The 18,398-nt window shown below is 55.7% G+C and overlaps 1 protein-coding gene across 1 annotated transcript; it reads left to right on the plus strand.

Annotated features, from left to right (window-relative positions):
• Window positions 1–13,423: 13,423 nt before the first annotated feature.
• On the plus strand, window positions 13,424–17,661 carry MSX1 (msh homeobox 1). The gene is made up of 2 exons (XM_059165434.1): window positions 13,424–14,130; window positions 16,459–17,661. The coding sequence occupies exons 1-2, from the start codon at window positions 13,662–13,664 to the stop codon at window positions 16,899–16,901; spliced, it is 912 nt and encodes a 303-aa protein (XP_059021417.1). The 5' UTR covers window positions 13,424–13,661; the 3' UTR covers window positions 16,902–17,661.
• The last annotated feature ends 737 nt before the right edge of the window (window positions 17,662–18,398 follow it).

The raw sequence follows: 18,398 nt of genomic DNA on the forward strand, positions 1-18,398 counted from the left end.
GTCCCGTCTCCGTTGCTAGGGTAACCCCCCTCCCAGCCCAGCAGTCACCCCTCCTGGAGCGTGATTCTTGCACCTGACATCATAATCCTCTGTGACATCTTAATCAGCTCCCAGGCAACTAACAGTGCCCACAGCAAGCAAGCCCAGTGAGTCAGCGGGACCTGGACGGGGCCCACCTGCCCTGTATCTGCCTTAACCCTTGCCTGCCCACCCCAACCCGGGTGGTGGAGTCAGGCAGATAGTGCTGCAGGCCCAGACGATGCTGCTAACCCTCCTGAACTTCCATCTCCTCGTCTGTAAAATGGGCATAAAGATTCCTGTCCAGTGGTTGCAGGAAGTCATGCAAGGCTCTGCCAAAGGTGGTGAAGGCACTGTGTCATCTTAAGGAGTTGTTATTGTCATGATTCTGCTCTGAGCTGGGTATCCTCAGAGTCTGGGTCTCCAGCAGCCCCACAGAGCTCCCTGGGAGAAAAGGGGTGCACACACACACTTTCTGTTGTGGGTTGCATTGTGTTGTCCCCCAAAATATGTTGAAGTCCTAACTGTTTCCCATGCCCCCATACCAGCCAGTAGGACCTTGTTTGGGAGACGACATCTCAGCGGAAGAAATCAAGTGAGGACAAGGTCATACCCAAGAAGGTGGGTGGGACCTTAAGAGAGAAACTTAGACACATGGAGGGAGGATGGTGTGAACACAGACGGACCATATGAGGCGGATCCTGCAAAGGTGCAGACACAAGCCAAGAACCACAGAAGATCCTTGGCCGCCACTGAGGCAGGAAGAGGCCAGGAGGGCCTCCACCCAGAGAGTGTGAGGCCCTGCAGACCCCTTGATCATGGAACGCTCACCTCTTGAACTGTGAGAAACCATATTTCTGTTTTAGGCCCTCCATTCTGTGGTGCTCCCTACGCTGCCCTTGGAAATGAACACATGTCCTAAGGCAACAACCTCAATTCCAAGTCTCAGGGGGTGGGGCCAGGTCTCTCAGAATCACATGGACCCTATACGGTGAGGATGCTGGATGGCTTCCAGCAAGCCGCTGAGCCCATCTTCCAGAAATCAGGACTGCAATCCCCCCTTCTGGGGCAGAGGTGAAGAGTGAATGGCACCAAGTCTGAGAAGTGTCAGCAGAGGCAGAGGGGGTGGGATGCTTTACTTGCTGGCATTCTGTAGCATGATTTCTCTTTTTTTAAATTCTCATGGGAAGCCCTGAGTCTCTGCTCAGGAGTGCCCTGGCATCCTGTAGAAGACGGTCAAGCTCCTCGAAGCCTCCTCTCGGGAGCTGCCCCCACCCCCATCCCACCCCGGGCCTTACACATGGACCACAGACCAAACGTGGCAGAGCAGGGGACATCTTTGATGCCCCCTCCTTTCCTCCTCTGTTCTCCCCCACCTTCCCCCTCCCTTGCATCTGGCTCCCTCACTAGCTGAGACCCAGAGCTGGCCTTGGTGTTTGAGACCTATTCTGCCCCAGCTGCACCAGCTGAGCTGAGGGGCCTACTGTCCCTGCCTTGGACATCCATGCACATGTGGGGAGGGAACAACCACAGTACAAAACGTTTGTTTCCTCTCGGTTTGTTGGCCTGAGCCTCCTTTGCAAGGTTCAGATCCTCCCTCACTCTCAGTACCTGATCCACCATTTTTGCCTCCCCTGAAATGGAGAGCCCAGCGCGAGCCCCATGTGGCCAGGAGGATTCAAGGAGCGAGACTCATGGTGGGCAATCCTTATGCCATTAATATCCTCCTCGTGCCTGAGGTTGGAAGCAAACCCAGTTCAGTGACCCCTTGCCTTCAGCCACAGCCTCTTGATGCCCCTATTTTCTCATCTGTTAAGTGGGTTAATGGTGCCTGGGTTTAGGGGCTAGAGGACACAGTCACCGAGATGATGAAAAGGCTTAACCCAAAGCCAACATCACCACCTTCTCCCTCCACTGCCTTCTTCACGCTGTGAGGGTGAAGTCTAATTGTCAGTCCAAAGAATTCTTCCAAGTTTGCCCCACAGGATAGAAAGGTATCAATACACCCCCACAGGCAACCAGAGGCTCCACGCAGGAATCACTGCCCAGCTCCGTTGAGAGTCTCAGGGAGAGGTTTTCTGTCTGTACTCAGAAAGTAGAAGGAGCACCCTTGCCTGAGAAGTGGGGAGGGGTATGCTGGGCTGGTTTTGTTTTTCTGGAAGGATTGTAAACAGGATAATGAGGACTTAAGGCAGCTGTAATGACTATGCTGGGGGAATGGAGTCCAGGGGAGCCCCACGCTGTCCCATGCTGCCCTCTGATCAAAAGTCCTGAGCATCTGGGAATGTCAATAGGCAGGGAGGGTAGCTGTGAAGACTTGGGGTTGCTTCCCCACCTCACACCCTGCACACCCTGCCCCTTCCCACCTCCCTGCTGTTCTTTTCTGAACTGGCTTGTTCTCTCCCACTTGGCACATCCAGACTGTGTCCGGTCCTCCCAGCCCCCACTTCACAGGCTGCCTGAGCCCCAGGGTCATCCTCCTCCAGGGAACTACTTGCCACCTGAGAGGGAACCCCACGATGTGAACACACACGCCAGTCCTTCCAGGGACAGCACCCAGGTCATGTCTGAGGGTATCAGCTTACAAGCTGCCATCCTCCGGATGGGGATTTGGAGCAGGGCCATGAGAGTTCCCCAGCTGTGCTGCATCTGGACAAGTGTCTTGACTTCTCTGAGCCTCAACCTTCTTCCTAGAAAAAGTTTCAAACATCTCCCCGTCAGCTCGGATAGTCATTGCAAGGCTCAGATAACGTGTGAGATGGGAAAGTGGGTGTATCTTCCGGGATATGCTATAAACCTCCGTCACGGTGGCTGTTCCTGTCACATCGTGCCATTGCGTGACAGACCATCGTGTGACAGGAATCTTCTGGAAAGCCCACTGACCTCTTATAGTCAGAAAACAAATTTTACCTCAGGCTTCCTCAGTGCCAGGCACCGTGCCAAGAACTTCACATGCTTTCTCTTGTGTATTCCTCACAACATAAGGTGGGCAGATGGCATTAAGCCCATTTTCCAGATGAGAAAACCAAGACAGGAAGAAATCAGCAAGTTTGTTAAAGCCACAGCTAGTACGTGGGAGATTTCTTTTTCAGTCATTCGAAAATACTTCCTGAGTGTCTGCTATGTGCTGAGCCCCGTGCTTGGTGAATTCACCCTGATGGGGCTGAGTGTGAAGGGGGCGAGACAAATAACAAACAAAGAAAGAGAGATCATAAAATGTCCAATGGCAGCACGTGTTATGGAGAAGAATCAGCAGGATAGACGGACCCTTTGTCTGGGGGAGAGTTCTGGAGCCTTTAGAGAAGGTGGTCCAGGGAGCCTTCTGTGAGAAAGCCACGCTGCAGCAGAGATCTTGGAGGAAGAGAGGAATGGAGCTCTGAAGGTGTCTGAGAGAAGAGGGAACACCTAGGGACTCTCCCCGCCCCCACCCCCAGGCAGAGGTGCTTGGACAACTTGATAAGCCTGGATGGCTGGCTGTAGGATTGAGCCAGGTTTCAGAGGAAGGGAGAGAGGGAAGGAGGGAGGGTAGAGAGATGAGGGGAGAAGGAGGGCATGTATCCCAGATCCCCAGGAGCCTCCCGTGCCCTGCTGAGGGGTCTGCAGACTCCCGACCGCACCTCCAGGGGTCTGTGCCCCTCCCTACAGCAGGCAGGTGCAGGGCACTGAGCGGGAGCTGGGAGCCAGGCTCAGGGTGTGGTAGGGATGAAAGGACACCGCTTGGGGGTCAGAGGGCTGGTTTGGGATGCTGTCTCTAGACACTGGCCCATCTAGTCACTGGACCTCTCTGGACGCCCACTTTCTCATCTATTTGAAAGGGCACAGCAGTAGCCGCCTGGGGTTGGGTGGGTGGGTTGGGGGAAGGCCGGTGTAGGCAGGAGCAGACCAGCCAATCACTGCCCTGAGTCCCTGGGGCTGTGTCAGGAACAGCTCCAAACACTTAGGAGGTGTTCTTTTTTTTTTTTTTTTTTTTTTTTTTTTAAGATTTTATTTATTCATCTGACAGACCGAGATCACAAGTAGGCAGAGAAGCAGGCAGAGAGAGAGGAGGAAGCAGGCTTACCGCTGAGCAGAGAGCCCCATGCGGGTCTCCATCCCAGGACCCTGGGATCATGACCTGAGCCAAAGGCAGAGGCTTTAACCCACTGAACCATCCAGGCGCTCCTAGGAGATGTTCTTATTCAATTAATCATCACCTAGAAAAAGAAAGGGAGGCTAGAGAAGGTCAGTAACTCCGCGGAGACTTCTTGGGGTTTTAAAGGTGGCCTCCTCCGCTTCTCTCCCACCGGACGCCCCCCTCCTTCCCCCAATCCCCAGCGGCCTCCCCTTACCTGGCAATCACGCTCCCTGCTGGCTCAGGTTACTGGAGGCCCTGAGGGGTCTGTTTAAACAAGTGTGTCTGAGCCGGAAAATCAAACAGACAGCGACCCTCCGGGGCCGCCGCGGGACCACCGCCGGGGACTACCCCTGAACCTGATAAGGCCGGATCTCTTTTCACTTAATTGGGCTGAGGCCAGGGGCCTACCTTTCCATCAGATAGGAGGTCTCCCCAGGGATGGAAAGGGTCCCCTTCAAGTGGGGCTGTCGTGCACCCCTGGCTGGGAAAAGAGAAGCCCAAGGGGCTTGGGAGCAGCACCCGCCGGGGAGGTGCCCTGTGAGAGTTTGCTCGTTCCTGCCTGAGAAGCTAGGGAATACTTCTGCACCCCCAGAAAGGCCCGGGGAGGGAAATTCAGCATTCGGAGGAGAGTAGGGCCTGTGGATAAACGCCCCAGGGCCGCGACCTCCCAGCCTCCTCAGGCCCCACACTTGGCATTCCCCACGCGGCCAGGGGAGGCGCTGCGGAGCGGAGGTGGCCTCCTCGGCCAGGACTTTGGGAGGGACACCAAGCACGTTGTGTAATCCGTTTGGGCTCCAAATGCCTATCTTCAGAGGAAGAGGCAGCTAGAACTCCCCTTCAGGTTCAAAGATTTAAAGGCGGCCGAGCCAGCAATAGAGGGAGTGACTTCATTGCCCTTTTAAAAGAATCATTCAAGAACTATTCGATCTGCACTAATAGGGTCTGTCTTTACCGTTAACCCTAAGGTTCAGCTCTCTGGCCCTATGTGCAGCTGGCACAGTGGGGAGGGATGCTCCGGGCTAGGAGTCTGGCTGGTGCTGAAGGTTTTCTGTCACCCGCTAGTCATCCATTCACGTCTCCTCTGAAGTGTCCCCTCTTTAAGGCAGCCTGGTGCTAGCCCCGGGGGCCCACACAAGCTTGCTAGGGGAAGCGAGACCGATGCCCACTCATGGGGATCAGAGCGGGGCAGCCGGAGACACCACGCTCTGTGGAGGGGCAAGGCTTTGCGTTCTTTGCCTTTCTCCCGTCAGGGAGTCGAGGGTAGGGGTCTCTAACGTGGGGTACGTCTGAAAATGGGGTATGCTGTGGGGCGCACTGAAAATACCCTGTGGTGCCAGGAGAAATCTTAGAACATTTCATGTCTTTTTGTTGTTGTTGTTGTTTTGCTCCTGTAAACATTTAACTCCAATTTCTCCATATTGTAAACAAGGGAGAAAAGCAGACTTGCTGCTTGGATAAAAGCTTCAAGATTAAGAGCTCAGAACAGTGCTTGGCAATAGTAATTGTCACTACGTGTTAGCTGCTATTAACAAGACTTATTTCCCCATCCTCGCCTTCCGGTCTTCAGTTTTCCAGTTTCCTTGGACTCAGATCCTCCTCATACAGTCTCAGGAGCACCGCAAAGCAGGGTCCAATATAGGTATGGAAGAACTGGGGTCTGGGCGGGCGCTGTCCACTGGCTGCAGTCACTGGCAGGCTGGGCCCGGAATCCCGGATCCCAGGGGGCGTGGCTCTGTTGGAGTCTGACTCCGCCCCTCAGCGCGCACTAGGAACCTGCGGGTCTGGGGAACCCCTCCCTGGACAACGCAGCGCCAAACCCGCTGGAGGTGAAGGAAAACAGAACTGGAACAAAGCCGCCGGTATTTACAACCTCCGCGGCTCACCTGCCCTGTGCCAGAGGCTGGAAGGGCGCCACCAGACAATTCCCACTCTTCCCTACATGCGTGGCACAGCGGAAGCCGTCTGTGCTGAATGAAACCTGTCCCGGAGCCTGCGATGCCCAGCAGCGCGGCCTGCAGCACGCGGCTTCAACTCTCCAAATCTCCATTTTCTCAGCTAAAAAGAGAGATGCCCACCTCAGGGACTGTTGTGAGAAGAAACTGTCCTAAGGCATTTGAAGCACCTGGCATATGCGGGTGCTCAGACAGGGTGGGTTCCCACCAGCACCCACCGCCCCCCCAGGAGGTCGGGGAAGGATGAACACTGGGTTAGGATTGGGGAATCCGCATTTTAGTGCCAGTTCTGCCAGTTCTGTTAGTCCCAGTCTATCTGGGCCTCAGTATCTCTATCTATCTATGCAACACTGGTGTTCCATTGAGCACTGATTGAGCACTTACAGCATGCTGGAAGGGTCCCAGCCGCTGCCTCCCCTAGCCCTTCACTCTACTCAGGAGGGCGGCTGCTGCGGCTCTGGGAGCACCTCAGCTCACTTCAGGGGATGAACATCCTGGTCCCAGTTGATAGGCAAGGAAAGGGAGGCTCCAGGATCTCAAGATCTCGGCCCGAGGGAGGGAGGGGTGCATAGGGCAGAGGCCAGTTGCTGTCTTTTCCGGATGGCTGACGTTTGGTGCAAAGAAAGTGCAAAAAGGTTGAGACTTTGGGTGGGGGGGAGGGGTCATCCTCTTGGAGATAGCAGGTCAGGTCAGGAGGGAAGGGCCAAGTGAGGTGGGGTCTGGTGTCCTTCCCTGGGTCCAGAGCAGAGCAGGGACAATGGCCTTCCACAGAGCAGCACCTTTGCCACCCTCCTTTCCTACCCTCCCACTGGCCCTAGGAGGAAGGTGTATTGTGCAGCTCGCAGTCCATATGTGGAAACTGAGACTCAGAGGAGAAATTACTAGCTCCAGCCCATTGGTAGGAGAGGTGGGAGCCAGAGCGGGGAGGGATGTTTCCCCAGTGCTCTCAAAGGCTGCTCCAGAGATGGGACACTGTCTGCAGAAAGAAATGGCTGGAGTTGCATTAGCTTCTGAGTGACTTGAGAGCAGTAATTCTAACTAAATCATGGGTGCATGACGGGGATGGAGTGGTGGTGAGAGAGACTCCATCTGAGAAAGGGACAGACAAGCAGTGAAGAAAAGAAACATGGCGCCGGAGAGAGACAGAATCACAGACAGAGATCACAAAGAGGAAGAGATAGAGATTGTGAGATCCATCCTAAAAGATCAAGCAATAGTCCCTTCTGGAGTGAGAGAGAGTGAGGATGTAGGGAAGGAATGTCCGAAGCCAGGGACCCAGGGGAGAGAGACCAGAGAAAGAGGCATGGTGTGGGAGTTGGGGTGGGAAAGGGGCCCTGGGTGGGCTCCTCCAACCTCATTCTCCACCCCTCCTCCCAAAAGGGATGCATCCCACAAAGTTCTGTGGGCTGCCTTGATGGCAGGCCAGGACCATGTTTCTGAGGGCCACTCCCTAGGCTCCCCTCCAGGGCTCTCTTTTCTAGTGTCAGTTCTGGATTTCCTTGGTACCCCAAACTGGCCTTCCATTTCACTTAATACATCATCTTTCAGTAGTGCCTGGATGGCCGGAGGCCCTGGCTGTCAGCAAGGCTGTATCCGTGGCTGTGGGCTGTCTCTCTTTGCCTGGGCTTCTCTGCCTTCCAGCCTGTCTGGGTCTTTCCCTCTGTCTCTTTCCCAGGATTGCAGAACTGAGGATGAAATCCCAGGTTCCCCACCAACACAAGTACCTTGGGCCTCCCCGGATTTTCCTGCAGGGGTGGAATCCCCCAGTCCAGAGGAAGGCCCCAGCACCCCCACCCCCAATGCCAAGTGCTCACAGCAGGGCCGGGAGTCTGCCACAGAGTGGGAGTCAGCAGCTTGGCCTGGTGAGCAGCTGAGGGAGTGCCAAGGGCCGATTGCACTGTATCTGAGCCGGGAAAGAGCATGCTCATTTTAAAGAGAATAAACTGAGGCTCAGGGAAACTGACCCTCAGCCATTGGCTGCTGGTCCATCTCACACTCCGTGTCCATTCTCTTCTCTGAGAGAACGGAGATCCTGGGCATTTGATAAATTCATAGAAAAACTGAAACTGTTCAAGATTCTCAAGCAGGTGGTAGGCAATGGGGGAGGAGCAGGAGAGAAGTGCACTAAGAGCTGAACCCAACACAAGTTTTTGTGGATTGGGGGCGGGGCTAGGAGGAGGTGCCACCAAAAGCTGCCGGCATCTTCCGTATTTCAATGCATTCATTTCATCTCTTGAAAGCGCAGTGAGAGAGATCGCTCCCTGCAGTGTAAGGAGTGCATTTCGGGGGTTCAGACCCACCTACATCCAGATCCCGACGGCACCACTAACTAGCTGTATGATCCCGGGGAAGACACGACGCTTTGACTCCCTGATTCTGTTTTCTCATGGGAGGCGGGGACTATAATAGTGCGCATCTCCCAGGGCTGAGAGGATTAAATCGGATAAAGTTTTTGAGACCTCTAACGAGAGGCCTGACACCCGCTCAATAAAAGTCAAATTCTCTTCTCCCCATTCCCTCCAATCCCCTAACCCTTGCCAGAACCGAGACGGGGCCCTCAACGGGGCTGGGCAGCGCCTGGAGGGGAGAAGGGCAAGCCGTCCTCGGCGCAGGGAGGGCAGAGCCAGGATGGAAGACGTTTGGTCGGCCCCCGGAGCCTCCGGGTCTGCCTGACATCTCCAGGCTTAAATAACCGTGCGCCTTTGTTATTCGTCGGCAGCAAAGTGGTTCGTTACGCCTGATTGGTCTAATTGCTTTGAAATGGGATATATTATCTATAATTATAGAGCTCTAGGAGGAGCCGGCCGGCCTCCGCTTTCATCTTCCCCAAGTGCACCCTCATGTCGCGATCACATTAATTTGGGCCATTTGAAAGGGGGCCCCTCTCTCCCCCGCCGATCCAGGCCCCCTCACCCGCTTCCGAACTTAAAGACACAAGGAAGCCCCAGCCTGAGCGAGGGGAAAGAAGCCAGTGGGGGAAGGGCGGGAAAGGGGGAAGAAGCGGGGAGTCGGACTTGTCTATTTCTTCCTGGCGCTGGGTGAAATCCACCGCACTTGGGCAGTTGCATCCAACAAGCTGGGCCGACTTAAGGCGGAGGAATTAGCAAGGAGGAGAAAACATTTTTTTTACAAGTAGTTTTTTCTATTTCTTTCTTTCTTTTTTTTTTTTTCCGTCTTTCGTTTCTTCTCCTCTCTTTCTTTCTTTCTTTTCTTTTCTTTTTTTTTTTTTTTTTTGGACTTTATGTTAAAGAAGGGCTCCTAAACTCTTAAAAGGTTTAAGTTCTGCCCAGGTCCCGGGAAAGCAGAAAGCATTTTGATCTGGATCCCTGCTGTAGATATTCAGCCAGTAGCTGAAGACCCCCTGGAGTTCCCAGCTCTTCAGAGTTTTTCTCTGGGAAGCTGTGAAATCCTCCCGAAGGATACCATCAGTGACTCCCAGACAGTTTCCCAAACCTCTGACTCCCAGCCCTTTACTTCCAGGCGACAGAGGCCAGAAAACTGGAAGACGAGGCGTTGGGAGGCCCCCTCTGTAGGTCGGGGGGATCCCGAGTTGGTGCTTTCTGTCTACCCGTTAACACCCTCCCCCAACCACCCCCAACCTCAGGACCAAATACCTCCTCTTTCTCCCCCTCCGCCGCCCTCCTGGAGATCGGTGAATTCCCACCAAAATAAATCGTTCCGGGTAATCGGTTTTCATAGCACATTCATTCTATTAAAGAGGACTGTTTGGGGCTCGCTAATTGCTGGGGGATCCCACTGAGCTGCACATTTTTAAAAATGCACGCGGGATTCCTGGGTCGAGGCCACAAAATGCACTGGAAAGGGGGGGGGGGAGGCATAAACAAAAACCCGACGGAGGTGACAACGAATGCCCAAGTGAGGGGCTAGCCTGTAGGCTCTTCCGAGCCTTGCGGCGCTCTTCAAGATGGGATCCCTCTAAAAACTAGTCTTTGCCTACGACGGGGGCGTTTAAAGACATCACCCTTCCTCCACCCCCGCACACCCTCCTAAACCAAGCATTTGGAGGAAAAAGATCAAACCCATCACCAGTTTAGCTGGCCAGAGAGTGGACGCAAGGCAATCCGTCTTTAGGATCCTAACCGCCGAGGCGCTTTGTTGGGGGGCAGTGGGGGGCGGGGAACGGAGAGTGCTTTAAGACTCCTCGAACTGAGGAGGATGGAGCGAGGCGCGAGGGGAGGGGAGGGCAGTGCGCGAGGATGCTAGGCGAGCACCAGTCCCCGAGCTTTATCTGCTGCGGGCCAGCCCTGCCCTTGCCAGGCATGAATTACAGCCTGGCTTTCTCGGCTGCTGAGGCCGAGCGGAGAAATGCCGGGGCAGAAGCGCCTGGGGGTTAGTGTTGGCGGTGAGATAACGGGCGCAGCTCCCCCGGCCCTGTCAGCTAGAGAAACCCACTAACCGGGAAATCCGGAAAGGCCCAGACAAAAATACATGCAGAGAATGCTCCCTCTTGCCGCCCCAAAACTCGTGTCTCTCCTCCCCTCGCCCCACGAGCTCCGTCCGAGACGCCTAGACATTGTTTCTTTTCTCTAACTCCCTTCTCTGAGGCCGAGGGGGTCCCTACTCCACAACTCAAGGGTGGCTGGGCGGAAGAGCGGCGCGCTTTTCTGAGCGCTGACTCCACGTGGAGTCTCTTCCGAACCCCTTTCCCTCTTCAGACCCACTCTTCTCGCCTTGCAACGCATGCAGCCGCCAGCCCGCCGCGCCCGGCGAGAGCAGACGCGAACCCAGACCAAACCTAAAAAGATACCATGGGGTTCAGGACGGGCTTGGGATGCCTACGGGCGGGCGGCAGGGCCGGGGGGCTGCGGGCGCAGGCGGTCTGCTCCCAGGAGGCGGGGGCGCGACTTCAAGGGCCCCTGCGCCGGCTGCTGCCTTTGATCCGGCCGCCGCTGGCGCCTAAAAACAACATCCTCGTCTGCCTATTAGGCGCGCTGAGGGATCGTGACAGATTGTTTATCCCCGCAATTAGCGATGCGGCCCTTCTCCCGCCGCCCGGCTGGCCGGCCCCCGGCCCTGCGCTGGGTCTCGCTGCGCCGCCGCGGGGAGACAGCCCTGAGACCCCTCTGCGCCGCACCGCTGCACTCTCGGGGTTCGAGCCCCTGCTCTGTCCCAAAGCAGGGGTTCTTAGCTGGGGGACTCCAAGTGGGTAAGAGCCCCTGAAGTGGTTTTTACTGATGCGTATTTTCCCACGGAGGAAGTTCTTAGTTATATAGGGTTCTCCAAGTGATCTGAGAGTCAAACATTTTGAGATGGGAGACGACGGTGGAACAAAGCAAGCCCGGGTCAGAAAGACACACGGCTCGCTTTTGACACGATAACCTAAAAAGCCAAGGGCCCTCGATTTCCTCTCCGGCTTTAGTCCCAGTCCAGAGATTCCGGCTGGGCTGCAGGGTGTTGTTTCAGCTACAGATAAATTAAAAATGCAGGCAATGGAAGTTCGCTGTCCCGGCTGGCCTGCTAGCAGCGGGTTCGGCCTACAGCCTTGCTCAGCTTCCGTTCGGTCGGCCCTAAAATGGATCGTACGATACCCTATCCTTGCACCCTCAGGCGTCCCTCCAGGACCTCGATTTCACTGCCCGGTGGAAGGACTCTCTATTCGTCCGGCGCGCCCCCCCTCCCCAGGCTACGGTGAGTTTAAGATAGGCCTGGTGGATGCACCGCGCCTCCAGCTGGGCCCGATGCGCCAGCTAGAAGCCCCAAATCCTGCCCCATGCTTGTGTTGCAGTCCCGGGTGAGTAAGAAATCTGGAAACGTAAATGTCACAGATGCGAGTATTCCTGAACCCGCCCCAAGGCCTGCACATATCTCCGGAGCCTATGGACAGATGTGAGGCTGCCGATCACCCTGGCGTCCGCAGTCCGACCCCTCCCGCCAGACCCCAGACGCCGTCAGGGTAATAAAGTTCCCGCTCTAGCAATTCATTTTCCTTAATCTGGACGCCCCTAATCTACAGCTTTTATTGGGCCCAGTTAAAAGGCGAGGGAATTCGCTGTCCCTCCGCGCTCGGATAATTACCCCTAAATGGCCGCTGCAGCCCCTTGTGTTTCCTGGAGATTAGAACCCCGCAGTCATCAATGGCCGGTCCCGATGAGCCGCCAATCACCGCCGCTGGCTCCCCGGGAGCCGCCCGCCTGGGCCCCGGGATAAGAGGCCATAAAGAGGAGGCGCAGAAAACTGCCGAGCCCCGGCCCGACTTTGCATAGATCTTAAGTCTCCCACACTTCCAACTCTTTTTCCTCCATTTTTCCCCCCAAGCAGGAAAAAAAAAAAAAATCACGTTACCTCTGAAACTGGCAAAATAAAAGTTCTCAAGCCTAGCTACCAAGGATCCATCCCAGGAACCATCCTCTTTCCGCCCTCACCCCGGCCCCCTCCCACAAATGTGCCTCCCACCCTTGTGCCACCCTGGACCCAGAGACCGGGATGTGTTTTTGTTTCCGCGGACGTGCTGAGGTCACGTTAAGGCCAGACCAATGTTTTGTTGACGTTTCTGCTTGTTTTATTTCAATAAGTTCTATATCAAAAGGACCCGGCGGCTCCTTCCCCCAGCTGGTCTCGGGTATAGGTGTTGTAATCCTCCCGGGGAAGTTCACAGCGGGGAAAAGTACACATGAATGAAAATCGATTACCGACCCGGGATAATATTATGTATTCTTATCCTTAGCTTCCACAACGCCACGGGAGCGTGGCTTCTTTAGCCAAACTTCAGTCCAGCGCTTAGAAAGAGACAAAGGCCCACTTCTACTCAGAGGTAAAATCTGAAAGATGGGGAAAGGAAGAAAATAAAGGCGTCTAAGAAAAAGAAACGAACAAGCCGTCTTTCTAGTAGAGTAAACAACCATGCGGATTTTTTCAACTATAAAAGAAATACTCATGAAATGACTCATCTCAAATGATCGTGGTAGAGAAGAGGGGAAGCAGGTAGCGGATGGGCACAGAGAAACAGACCCAGCGGCTGACTGAAAGAGGAAGATTGGAGAAGCCTTGGTGGAGAGAAACAGGGAAGGAGTAGAGAAAAAGGGGAGGTGTGGGAGAGAGGGGAGGGCAGAAAAGTCCCCCAAGAACACAGAAAAATAGGGACCGACGGGGACCCGGAAAGAGACAGGCGGCGCAGGCTACAGCGCGGAAGAAAGTTTCTCCCGCGCCCCCTCCCCTCCTTTGCCCTCCCGGGGCCCGGCCCTGTCCCGCGCGCCCCGCGGCCCAGTGCGCCTCGGGGCTAGTCCGCAGGACCGCTGTCCAATGGCTCGCGCCGGGCCCGCCCCCTCGAGTGCTGATTGGCCGCCGCCGCGCTAGCCTCGCCTTATTAACAAGTTCTCTGGGGAGCTGCGGCCCGACCCGGAGCCGGCGAGTGCGCCCGGGAACTCTGCCTGCGCTGCGGCGCCTGCGAGGAACCAGGCCCCGAGCGCCGGAGCTGGCCTTCTGGGGAGGCGCGCGCGCGAGGGCCCGCCCGGCCAGGGCCCCGGGCGCTCCCAAAGGCCCGCGGTGCTCCCAGCCCGCCCGAAGCCCATGCCCGGCGGCTGGGCCGTGCTGCGGCTGGAAGGGGGGCCCGTCTCTGCATGGCCCCGGCTGCTGACATGACTTCTTTGCCACTCGGTGTCAAAGTGGAGGACTCCGCCTTCGGCAAGCCGGCGGGGGGAGGCGGGGGCCAGGTCCCCAGCGCCACAGCGGCCACGGCGGCCGCCATGGGCGCAGACGAGGAGGGGGCCAAGCCCAAAGTATCCCCTTCACTCCTGCCCTTCAGCGTGGAGGCTCTCATGGCCGACCACAGGAAGCCCGGGGCCAAGGAGAGCGCCCTGGCGGCCTCTGAGGGCGCACAGGCTGTGGGCGGCTCTGCGCAGCCCCTAGGCGCCCGGCCCGGGTCGCTGGGAGCCCCGGACGCGCCGTCTTCGCCGCGGCCACTGGGCCACTTCTCGGTGGGAGGACTTCTCAAGCTGCCAGAAGATGCGCTGGTCAAAGCCGAGAGCCCCGAGAAGCCCGAGAGGACCCCGTGGATGCAGAACCCCCGCTTCTCCCCGCCCCCAGCCAGTAAGTAGCCAGGAACCCAGGCGGCGGGGAGAGGGCCGAGGGCGGGGGGTGCCGGAACCGCGGGCGCCAGGCCGCACGCTGGCGCCTGCTTGTCTCCAGCGGCTGCGTACCTGCAGCTGGGTACCTGGAGCTGGTGCTGTAGATCGGTTGGCTGGGAGGAAGAATTTACTCCTCTCCGCACTCCATCAGCTAAAGGGTTGGAGACCTGGCTGAAACCCAGCTCTCGGTCCACTTTCGAGGGCTCTCCGCCTTGGCCAGGGGACGCTGCGGGTGGGAATTAACTTGTAGGACAAGGTTTCTGAGCACCCTCTCCTCCTGCCCCCATCAAAGGACCCCAGGAGTCCCCAATTCCCTAACTGCCCCCAAACCCTGTTACTTTGCCGTTATCCCTGCGGGTGGGTCCAAGTAGTACGGACATCTTCCTGGCGCTCAGAGTTTCACTTTCTCGCAGTAGAAGACTGCCCTCACGCCCCGCAATAAAGTATCTCTTTGCCCAGAAGTTCTTAACCTCTTGCAAATTTCCCCTTCCCCCTTCAAGTTTCAGGAAGATACTTAGTGCTCCTGGTGGATGGGTCATTTAGTGGGAGGGGGCGCTCAGGTTCCAGTGGAGGGGGCGGGGCACCAAGTCAATTAGTGGGAGGCGCCCCCTCCGTTGCGGTGGGAAGCTCCCAAACCTCGCGGACTGGGCCACTGAAGCGGACTCCAACCGTCAAAGGCGCGTTCGGGGTCGTTCCAAGGCCTCATGGCCCCCCGGCTTCTCTGTCCAGCAAACACGCTCGGAGATATTTCAGGAGCACGGGAAATTCCCAAGTTTTCCTCGTTTCCTCCGATTATTTTGCGCGGCATAATAGCAACCCGAATTCAATGGCGTGATGCTGAGGAATGATTTTTATCAGGGGATTAAACGTCTTTGAAAGGCCAGCCCCTCCCTGGGCCTAATGGCTGGAGAAGGTGGCCCTGGGCTGTGCTGTCCCTACCGAAGGGAGTGACGTTTTCCTCGGCGCCCGCCCCTGGGGCGGCCGGGCGGAAAGCGAGTTGGGGGCCAACTGCTTCCCGGACTCTCAATGGCCTGGAGCAGGGAAGAAGGGGGGAATGTTAACAGGAGGTTTCATTTGACTCATATCCTGGTGGTCTTTGAGTCCAAAGGATCATTATTTACAACAACAACAACAACAACAACAACGGGGGAAAAAATGCATGCTTAGGCAAAACCCGCATGGTGAAACATTATCGACTTGAATTCATTTTTCCCAAGGGAGGCTGCTGGATAGGGAAAGCTGCCTCTCCCGGACTTGGGAATTCGGTTAGGGCCCCTGCCCAGACCCCAAAGTCTTTGCAATCCCTGTTGTCCTGGAAATAATCTGTTCTACGTTTTATCTGGCCTCCGCTGCCCAGTGTGGCAGGGGTTGACTGGCCCAGAGGACTTAGTCTCAGACCTGCGGGAGCCCTCTGTCGGGGCGGGGGTGGGGGGTGGGGTGTGTGCTCCCTCACCGCCCATCCTTGAGGTACATTTGGAAGCCATAAAAAAAAGCCTGGCACCTTTGATCTCTGCGATGGGAGACACAGGTCGGGACAAGTGATTACAGTCCCCCCCCCCCCACTCCCAATTGTGTGCGTCCAGAGGGCCAAGGCGCTGGCGGTGGGAGAGACTCAGGAGACAATGGAGACAATTAGAAGTCCACTCCCACCCCCACTGGCACCATATTTGAGAAATGGCCCTGGTGCCACCTCCCTGACAGTCTGACAGCAGGCTTTGCTCCCCCTCCGGGTCCCCAGGGACGGCCCTTAGAACCTTGTAGGAACATGCAGTTCCAAGGGAGAGAGTGGAATTCCGAGATCTGGGTTGGATGCCGCACCACCGCCTAGCCTAGTGCAGAACACTCGGTGGGCACATATACATGTTTAGCCAATTCATGAAAGTAGGTGTGATCTCGGGGTGGGCGCAGGGCCTAAAGTTCCATCGGTCTTATTAACACCTACTGTGCCAACACAAGCGTGGGTGGGAGGAAGCCCGCTGAGGAAGGCCTTCTGGAGAAGCTGCCTAGCATTAAGACGTTCCACCTCTTCCCAGTTAAGTTTGGGCCTTGAAACTGCGGCTGTTTCACCTGGAATCTTTGTTTCCTCATTCGCGAGAAGTAGACAGGAACGTCTACCCCGAGGGGTGCGGCAACTGAAGAAAACCTTTTCCAAGTGTCGCTCCCAGTGCCTGGCCCCGAGGTGCTCCACGAAAATGAGTAGCTGTTATTATTGACTACTGCTGCTACTCGGTCGGCGGATTACACTCCCACGCCGTTCTCTTAACGCCCTGCCTTTTTCTCGGCCCCCTAGGGCGGCTGAGCCCCCCGGCCTGCACCCTGCGCAAGCACAAGACCAACCGCAAGCCGAGGACTCCCTTCACCACCGCGCAGCTGCTGGCGCTTGAGCGCAAGTTCCGCCAGAAGCAGTACCTGTCCATCGCCGAGCGCGCGGAGTTCTCCAGCTCGCTCAGCCTCACCGAGACGCAGGTGAAGATCTGGTTCCAGAACCGCCGCGCCAAAGCCAAGAGACTGCAGGAGGCAGAGCTGGAAAAGCTGAAGATGGCCGCCAAGCCCATGCTGCCACCGGCTGCCTTTGGCCTCTCCTTCCCGCTCGGCGGCCCCGCGGCGGTAGCGGCCGCAGCGGGCGCCTCACTCTACGGTGCCTCGGGCCCCTTCCAGCGCGCCGCGCTGCCGGTGGCCCCCGTGGGACTCTACACAGCCCACGTGGGTTACAGCATGTACCACCTTACATAGAGGGTCCCAGGGTCGCTTCTCTGCGGTCCTAGCTGATTCCTCCAGCCCCGGGCTCCTGCGAGCGGCAGGAGCCATCCCCCAAGGAGCTCCCTTGTTCGGCACCTCCCGGCTCCTTCCCCTTGAACCCCTCACGCTGCTCCGGTTTATCGGTTTATTCTCGGCTGCTCCTTGCGTTCACTCTCCAATGTCTGATCCCCTTCCCCAAAGAGGCTGGAAGAGGCCCTTAACACTCTTCTAGAATCTAGATCTACCCTTTGTGTTACAGATGGGAGAAACTGGGGTTAGAGAGGTGTAGAATTCCCAGCGGTCCCCAGCAGAGTTAGTGTTTGGATCGGCGCTGGGTGGTGGCGTCCTATCCTGACAGCAGGCAGGAGAGGCACAGAGAAACTCTCGTGTGAAGATTTTGGAAAATAAGAACAGTTGGAGAAAAAGAGAAGAGCATGTTAGGGGAGATGGAAACCCGGTCCTTCCATCGGAAAACTTCAGAGAACTTCAACTGCAAAACGTCTGCTTCGGTGGGGGGGAGGGCGGGTGACACAGATGCCTTGCCAAGGTAGGTTGAAGGGACCTCTCTCACCAGTACCAGAAAAAAATTGTAAAATAAAATGTAAAACTCCTGTTCTATTTAACAGTACATTTGTGTGACTCTCAAGAATCCCTTTGGAAGGGATTGTGTGTAATATACTGTATATTTGAAATTTTATTATCATTTATATTATAGCTATATTTGTTAAATAAATTAATTTTAAGCTACAAGAAATGATCTCTTCATTCATTTAGGCTTTTATTTGAATTTTACTTCTTGCCTTCTGTTCACATATACAATTGCTTTTCAGCTCGATGGTAGTTTTACACTAGCACCTTTCAAAGGTGACAACGGGATATTCAGGGACGGGTGGGGGGTGTCTTTTTGAACACGCAGGACAGATCTGCGTTAGCAAAGTCAAGTGGAGAATTGAAGCAATTACCTAGGATAATTAGGCTCAATTTTCCAATTCACTTTAAGCTGAAATCGACACTTGCTTAGGCGACCCATAACCGACTCTTTCTTTTTTTCTTTCCTTTTAACCTGTCTATGAAAACAAAGCAAATCACCCAAATGGTTTGATGACTGTAGACAGCTAATCCAGACAATTCCCACCCCTGCAAACCTGTTTTTCCCACAGGAGGCCAGGTGGGGGGTGGAGGCCATTGCTTTGCTTCTCTAACTCACTGGGCTGGTGTAGACCTGGTTTGTGGATCTAATTTTGAGCTGCCAGAATGTGAACATCTTCACACTCCCTATTACGACCCCCAAAACAAAACACTTTACTGAAAACCCAAGGCGACAGTACACTTCCCACCTTGGCGTGTCCTTTATGTGAGCCCCTGCCCCCCAATGCTCACAAATTCGGCTTTTCTTTTATACAGTAGGTTAAATTCAGGCTTCCAGGAGAATATATTTGAATGGCCGCCAAGTTTAGCCTTCTGGGGGGAATTCTGCAAGGATGTTGATGG

The sequence above is a fragment of the Mustela lutreola genome, chromosome 1, assembly GCF_030435805.1.
Source record: "Mustela lutreola isolate mMusLut2 chromosome 1, mMusLut2.pri, whole genome shotgun sequence".
In the NCBI taxonomy this organism is placed as follows: domain Eukaryota; kingdom Metazoa; phylum Chordata; class Mammalia; order Carnivora; family Mustelidae; genus Mustela; species Mustela lutreola.